This window comes from Lynx canadensis, chromosome A2 (assembly GCF_007474595.2).
Source record: "Lynx canadensis isolate LIC74 chromosome A2, mLynCan4.pri.v2, whole genome shotgun sequence".
Classification (NCBI taxonomy): domain Eukaryota; kingdom Metazoa; phylum Chordata; class Mammalia; order Carnivora; family Felidae; genus Lynx; species Lynx canadensis.
This window is the reverse complement of record NC_044304.2, coordinates 12,178,737-12,186,677: the sequence shown is the minus strand read 5'-3', so window position 1 is coordinate 12,186,677 and position 7,941 is coordinate 12,178,737. Positions and strand designations below refer to the sequence as shown.

Sequence of the window (7,941 nt, the reverse complement as noted above, 5' to 3'; positions counted from 1 at the left end):
ATTCTGGAGAACCCAGGTCTTGTGCACACACTTCTGATGTGCTGTAAAGATGCTCCTGCTTCTTTTCCGTCACTCTGTGACCCACTGCTGTGGCCTTTTATTCTCTGTAGGACAGAGGAATGAAATTCATTTTCTCGAGTGAAAATAATAATTACTTCTCAGTTCAATTTTTTCCCTTTAATCAAATAATTTGCTTTTTAATATTTTCTCTTTTTTAAAAAAAAATTTTTTTTTAACGTTTATTTATTTTTGAGACAGAGAGAGACAGAGCATGAACGGGGGAGGGGCGGAGAGAGAGGGAGACACAGAATCGGAAGCAGGCTCCAGGCTCCGAGCCATCAGCCCAGAGCCCGACGCAGGGCTCGAACTCACGGACCGTGAGATTGTGACCTGAGCTGAAGTCGGAGGCTTAACCGACTGAGCCACCCAGGCGCCCCTATTTTCTCTTTTTAAAACATTTTTTGATGTTTATTTTTTAGAGAGAGACAGAGACAGAGACAGAGTGCGAGCAGAGGAGGGGCAGAGAGAGGGGGAGACACAGAATCCCAAACAGGCTCCAGGCTCCGAGCGCTCAGCAGAGAGCCCAACGCGGGGCTCGAACTCACAAACTGGGAGATCATGACCTAATCTGAAGTCGGACACTTAACCAGCTGAGCAACCCAGGTGCACCTTTAATATTTTAATTAAAAAATTTAAAAAAAAGTTTTAAGTAGACTCCACACCCAATATGGGGCTTGAACTCACAACTCCAAGGTCAAGAGCCAAATGCTCTACTAACTGAGCTAGCCAGGCGCCCCAAATAACTTGCTTTTTTAAAGTCCTACATAAGCAGTCTTCTGATTTGAAGACACCCGTTTTTCACACAGAAATTTGTGTTGGAAGTGATAAAATTTAGGACATGAGGAATTTGGAATCCGGTGATATTACAAATAAGCTGCATACATTAGAAATTATATGTGGCATGTTGCCGGGTGATCAATGTGAAAAGTCTGCCGAGGAAGTGAAATCCTGGCAAGTCTCGTTCTCACGGGTTGAAGTTGGCGGACCTTCAGATGTGGACTTTTGGGCTGACGGCTGACAGTTTATTGGGGTTGGTTATCACTCTCAGAAACGAAAGACACTCGCTGGAAGTGCAGGGATGGCATTCAACCGTCTACCTCTTTAATCTCTGAACGGGTAAGAAGTTACCGAGGAAAGAAGCAGAGCCAGGCTTTGAGAGAATACGCTGCAAGCAGTTGTATGAAGATGGGCCAGACCAGGTCAGACCCCGCAGAGCTCATCTTTTGGAGAACTTTCTGTGAAGATGTTGCCCGTTTGCACTGGCCAATACAGTGGCCACTGGCCACACCTGAGCCCTTGAAATGCGACTGGTGAGACTGAGGAATGAATTTTAAAACAAATGAATAAACATTGGTTTTAGAGTAATTTTGGGTTCACGGCAAAACTGAGCACAAAGTACAAAGAGTTCCCACGTACCCCCACTGCTACACCCACACATCTCCACCGCCATCAATATCCCACAACACAGTGGGACATTTGTCACAACGGCTGAACCTGACACATCGTGATCTCCCAGAATCCATAGTTTACAGTGAGATTCACTCTTGGTGTTGTACATTCTATGGAGGGATGCATTTTCAATCTTATTTAATTAATTAAGTTAATTTGAATTTAGTCAGCCAACCTGACGGGTGGCCGCCATGTTGGACAGTGCAGCTCTGTCCAGCGAGAGAGGCCCAGGAGGGGGGATCATTGCCCAGTGTGGTGGTTACCGGAGTAAGAGGGAATCCCAGGCCGCTGGCTGGGTGGGACTCACACCACCAAGCCTCTGTGTCCAGGCAAGAGGATGCAGGAGAGTCTCTGTTGTCCTTGTCTCTCTAGGCTCTGACACCAAGGCTGGAAGCCTGCATATGCCATTTCACGGACACCCGTGCCCATTGGTTTCCTGTCATGTTCTGTCAGAAAGAAGTGGGAAGGCAGGTGGAGAGGAGAAGCCATTTTTTTTTCAGGCTTCTGCGGGCACCTCAGGCATGGTAAGAACAAAGCAGTGGCTTTAATGATGGGCAGGAGCAGCAGTGGCTGGGGACAGCGGGCTTCCGGGTTCCTGCTCAGGGTCCAGTGATTTTGGGTTTTGGGCCACACCTTTTTCCCTGTTGACCTTTAGTCTTAGAAGCGCTTGAAGCTCCCTACAGTTACTAATCTATAGGCGACCTTATATGCCTGTTCTGTTTTTCGCATACTTTTGTACTCATTCTCCCGTATGAAACATCCTCTGTGGGAAATACCTAAAATGACTTTTCCTGGGGTGCCTCAGCGGCTCAATCAGTTAAGTGTCTGACTCTTGGTTTCGGCTTCTGTCACGATCTCATGGTTCGTGGGTTCAAGTCCTGCATTGGGCTCCATGCTGTCAACATGAAGCCTCCTTGGGATTCTTTCTCTCTCCTCCTCTCTCCGCCCCTCCCCTGGGTGCACTCTCTCTCTTGCTCTCTCAAAATAAATAAATAAACTTAAAAAATATTTAAAAAATAAAATGACTTTTCCTTATGGAATACAGACTAATAAAGCACTCAAGACAACTAAAAGCCTTGATCACTGCACCTAGACCACCACTATGGCTTTCCAGCTGACCCACTCCCTTCCGTCCATCTATGCTCGGTACATTTTGCCTGCTGGCATCCAGAGCCACCACTCTAGAACACAAATCTGATCATGTTCAGGTCCCTCTTGTGGCTTCCCATTGCTTTTTTGGGGGGAATGGGGCAGAGGGGAAGGGAGAGAGTGAGAATCCTTTTTTTTTTAAACATATTCATTTTAGAGAGACAGAGTGAGAGCAGGGGAGGGGCAGAGGGAGAGGGAGACACAGAATCCGAAACAGGCTCCAGGCTCTGAGCTGTCAGCACAGAGCCCAACGTGGGGCTTGAACTCACAAGCCGTGAGATCATGACCTGAGCTGAAGTCGGACGCTTAACCAACTGAGCCACCCAGGCGCCCCAGGAGAGAGAGTCCTAAGTAGGCTCCATGCTCAGCACAGAGCCTGACATGGGGCTCGATCCCACCACCTGGGATCATAGGATCAGTCAGATGCTCAACCAACTGAGCCACCCAGGTGCCCCTTCCCATTGATCTTTATACAGGGGATGGAGAAGTGTAGGCGCATGATGAGACTGAAAACTTAGAGCAGACAGCAAAACACTCTCAAGATGAGACCAGATGACACATGGTCTCATATCATTGCTCTTTACTCAGGGGTGTCTCATAAGATCAGCAGGAGCTTGTGAGACTCCCAAATGGAAGAGGGAGACAGGAAGCTGTGTCCCACCCCTGAGATCACATGGCCTTCTAGTTTGCCTGCCTGAGAAACAGGGCCTGATCAGACTCACTGTGCCACCATCACAGGAGGAGGGCAGGTAAGGGGATGCCCACCTGCCCTGAAGAGACCTTGCAGTCAGAGGCCCAGGCTTCCTTCCTCATCTTGTTAGTGGAATCCTTACTCATCCTGTTAGTGGAATCTGGCCACAGAGGAGTGTGTGTCCCTCGCGAATGGAAGACAAAACGTCCGAGAAATAAATGCCCCCTCCAGTACCGGTTCTCCAGCAAACGTCCGGTGCCTGCTCTGTGCCAGGCACAGTGTGAGACATGGAGGTGGAACAACAGCAAACGTATATTACCACTCCCACTTTTCAGAAGGGGGGACTGGGGGCTCCGAGAAAGTACTTAAGTCACTTGCTAAGGTGATTTGCCTCCTGCTAGAAATGGGAGCTGGGAAATCATCACACACACACACACACAGACACACACCCTCCCCCCCACCCACCCCCACACACATACACCCTATCCTGGGAACAGCGAGTGTAGTTGGGTACGGCGAGGTTTCTGACGCTCCGCGGGGAGCGTAACAACCTTCCCATAAGGATTTGCCAGGCGCACGGAAAAGGGAACGGCACCTGAAAGAATGACAGCATGTCAGACTTACGCAGTGGACGGAGGGGTAACAGGGCAAATAGGCTGGGCTCACATGGTGGGACCCGCGCGCCTAACCGGCCCCGCCCCCTCCCGGCCTGGGCTAGGTGTGCGCGGCCCCGCCCCTTCGGTTTCGGTTGCGCGTGCGCAGCCTGCTTCGGTCCCGCCCCTTCCCGGACTCAGCTGCGCGCGCACCGCCCCTCGCACCAGTGCGCACGCGCGGCCCCGCCCCCGTCTCCCCGGCGCTCGGAGCCCGAGTCCGCGGGAAGATGGCGGCCCCGCTCATCCCGCTCTCCCAGCAGGTATGGGCCAGCGGGCGGGGGTGCAGCGCCGGGGCGTAAGGCGCAAGGCGGGCGCCCCGGGGAGACCGATGCGCGGGGAGGCCCACCCGGGCGGCGGCGGCTCGCGCTGACGGGCCCGCGCGGAGGGAGGGCGAGTGGGCGGGCGGTCCTGAAGGTGACAGGCCGGCCCGGCCCGCGGCCTCCCGCGCCCTGGAGACCCTCTGCGGGCGGCGTCCAGGCGGGGCTGCTGCATGTATCTGCATGGTTCAGGGCCCGGGCCCGGCTACGAGTCTGGCCTTCGCCGCAGCTCCCAGGCCGGGTGATGCACGGTGGCACTGGGCTCTCACTCTGGGAGGTGGGCGAGGGGAGCGAGCCTTTCTGCCGGTGCGACAGCCCCGCGAGTCTTTGTTTTCTGCCGGGTCCCAGCGCCGGCGAAGACGGTGTCCCCGCCGGGGTGGAGGGCAGAGCCCTGCCAGGGTCAGGACCCTCCAGCAGTGCGATCCCGGACTCATCCCTCCCTTGGGAGCTGTTTCTGCCACCCTTGAATTGAGAGAGAGGAGCTCGCACGTCTCCTTTCTGCGTCTTCAAATCTGCCTGATGGTCTTACTAAGGGGCAGTAACAGCGGCGCGACATATAACGTGCAAAAAAGAGCCTTGCGCAGACAGCTTTGCTTTCTGGGAAGGATGTTCATTCATTTATTTGTCTGTCAAATGTGCGTTGGGCCAGGTGCTGGGAGTGCAGCAGTCACCCAGACAGACAAGGTCGCTGCTCTCCTGGAGGTGACACTCTTATGGGAACTAGAAACTACCTGTGTCCTGCTAACGACAGCTGCCTTTATTTACTGAATACTTGTGTTGTACCAAGCGCCATGTTATAAGCACTTTGAACTATCTAGCACGGAGTTGGAATTAAGAGTGAAGACATGGGGGGGGGGGGTCATGTCATCTTGCTGTTTAGTTCTTGGCTCTGTCATTTATTTCCTTTGAGTGTGCTTGGGTGAAGTGCTCAGAACTCATTTGGAAAATGGAAATATAAAACATATAGGGATGATGTGAAGATTAAGCATGTAAAACGCTTAGTAAACAGTGCCTGGCACATCAAAGCACTCCGTGAAACTATAATTATTACCATCATTTAATTCTCTGGCAGATTGGGACATATGGGAATGTAGACCACAGCAGTAAGAATGCTGAACCTTAAGAGAGCTGATAGGTAGGTTGACATGACTGGTCAGCTTTTCCAAGGAGAGAGACATACCTGCTAAATCTTACAAGAACTAGCCAATTTGTAATGCCGTCACGAAATTAAAAGTGTTAAAGGCCAGTGGTTATTAATTAATACATTCTTATAAGAGGTATGAAAGTGCTATGTAAATTAGGTGCTCTACAGATAGGGGGCATTATTATTAATAGCCAGTCGCTATAGTTTAGGATATGTGCATTGGGTGAAACTCACTTAGGCTCACTTAATGAGAAAGTGCTCCCATTTTTTTTGGGGGGGGGGTAGAATCTTTTTGAAAGTTCCTTTGACTTCCTGTCAAATTTTGAAAGCCCTGATTTGAACTTTGATGACAACAGTGGCTAATGTCTATTGAGTGCGTTGGAGTTTAAGTGCTTTCTAACATGTTGGCACTTATCCCCACAACAAGGAGAAGGAAATTCTCATTTTACTGATGCAGAATTAGGTTCAGAGGAAGGCCACTGTGAATTAAGGAATGGAAACATGATTTGGGTCCTGTGATTCATGTGCTTAGCACCCTTTGGGATAAATTCCCAGTTCTTTCTCAGGAAGCCTCGCTGGTCTGGTGCCTGCCAGCCCTCTCCCGCCTCCTGCTTTCCCTGGTCCCCACACTGCAGCCATACTTGCTGCTTTTCTGCTCCTCCCACAGTCCCAGCTTTCTCTGTCCTCAGGGTGTCTCACTAGTTGTTCCTTCTTCCAGAAGTGCTCTTCCCTGTCTCTTCCCTTGGTGCTTTTGGTTCCTGGGTCCTTTCCCTCCTTCGGGTGGTAGCTCAGATGTCATTCTTCCCAGAGGCCTTTGCTGATTGCTTGTCATAAGTAGAGCCCCTTCCATCCCACCAGAAATGTGTTTTTTCCACACACCCCTCGGCACCAATCAATGGTTTACACCCAGGCACCCAGGGAGAGCAGGTACAGGCCTCTTGATCCTGTGACCAGCCCGCAGGAGGTGTCAGGTAAACTCTTGAAGCACCCATGACTTATACATGCCAGCGCCATTTCCAGGTGGCTTTTCTTCCCTGTGTGTGGGATGGGGACAGGGGTGGGAGTTGCAAGAGACTGACAGCCAGGAGCCCATGACACGTTTAGGTCACAGACTTCTGTGCTTTTTCCTGTTCCTTTGCACGTTTGTTGAACAAAGCCATGACCAGGCTTTCTTCCTTCAGGTAGTTATCTGACATTTCTCTACACCTGTTCTTTTTTGTTGTTGTTAAGTTTGTTTATTTATTTTGAGATTGAGCACCAGCTGGGGAGGGGCAGAGAGAGAGAGAGAGAGAGAGAGAGGGAGGGAGAGAGAGGGAGAGAGAGAGAACCCCAAGCAGGCTCCACGCTGTTGATGCAAAGCCCGGCACGGGGCTGGAACTCATGAACCGTGAGATCATGACCTGAGCCGAAATCAAGAGTCGGATGCTTAACCGACTGAGCCACCCAGGCGCCCCTCTTTATACCTGTTCTTGTGGGAAGCTCTGCACTAGGTGTTCCTGTCGGCCAAGGTGTGAGGCTTAGCCCATCCAGCTGCTTTCAGTCTAGCTGAGGGATCACACAGGTTCACAGATAATTCGTGGAGATGCGTGGATAGGATTCCAGGATAATTTCTGGTTGGGGGCATTCAGGGAGCCGCCTGGAGCGCGAGGCTGTGCTCTGGTTGGACTGAGGTGTAGGGCACACTTGGAACATTGTTGGCACACGGAACTTGGAACATGGATGGCCAGGTGAAGGTGAGTAAAGCAGCTGCTAGCAGGGTTGCAGAGGGGAGAGGGGCTGTGTGTTTCCCCTCTGTCACCAGCCCTTTTGCTATAGGCATCTTTCCTGGTCTGCTCCACAGTCCCCGGTATCTGTGACACCTCTTTCCCTGTACAGTCTCTGATGACCCTGAATACGAATCTTGCTCTTGTGAAGGAAGAGTCAGGGTGGATTTCTCCCTCCGTTGGCAGCTCAGTGATTTCCGTTTCTCCCTGCCTCTGAGCAAGCTCCCCTTTGCCTCTCCTACCCTGGAAGTGTACCTGTGTCCCTTCCCCCTTTATACCGTGTGATCTCGTAAGTGGCTGGTCACCATGCCATCCTTCACCCTGGTGGCCTGTCACTGGTTGCCCTTGAGCCTCACAGCACCGCGTCCTCTCTGTCTGCCCCCATCTTAGGGTCTCCCCGCAGAGCGTGACCTTCCCCCACCAAGACCCTGCCGGAGTCCAGCCTCCTGTTTCTCCCTTGCCAGCCACCTCTGGAGTTGGCCACTTCCTTACCACATCCACAAGTTCACAGGCTGCGGCTGCCCCCCTTCCTACTCAGCCTCTGCCTCCGAGTTCATTCCGCACAACCACCCCCTGCTCCAGAAGCTTCCAGCTACTCCTGTCTCCCTTCCCTCAGTACGTCCAGCTCGGCTGCCCCTGTGCTGCTCCGCCTGACCTTGCCAGCTTGCTCTCCCGCACTCGCACCACTCCATTTAGACCCTTGCTGTTCCCAGCG

At 52.0% G+C, this 7,941-nt stretch overlaps 1 protein-coding gene across 9 annotated transcripts in view; it reads left to right on the top strand.

The window, feature by feature from the left end:
- Nucleotides 1-4,200: 4,200 nt before the first annotated feature.
- Nucleotides 4,201-7,941, top strand: part of EPS15L1 (epidermal growth factor receptor pathway substrate 15 like 1) — a 98,163-nt gene continuing 94,422 nt past the window's right edge. For all 9 annotated transcript variants that reach the window (XM_030303482.1, XM_030303447.1, XM_030303439.1 and 6 more), the window contains exon 1: nucleotides 4,201-4,262. In XM_030303482.1, coding sequence (XP_030159342.1) covers nucleotides 4,230-4,262 — 33 coding nt within the window. In that variant the 5' untranslated portion in view covers nucleotides 4,201-4,229. The remainder of the gene's footprint in view (nucleotides 4,263-7,941) is intronic.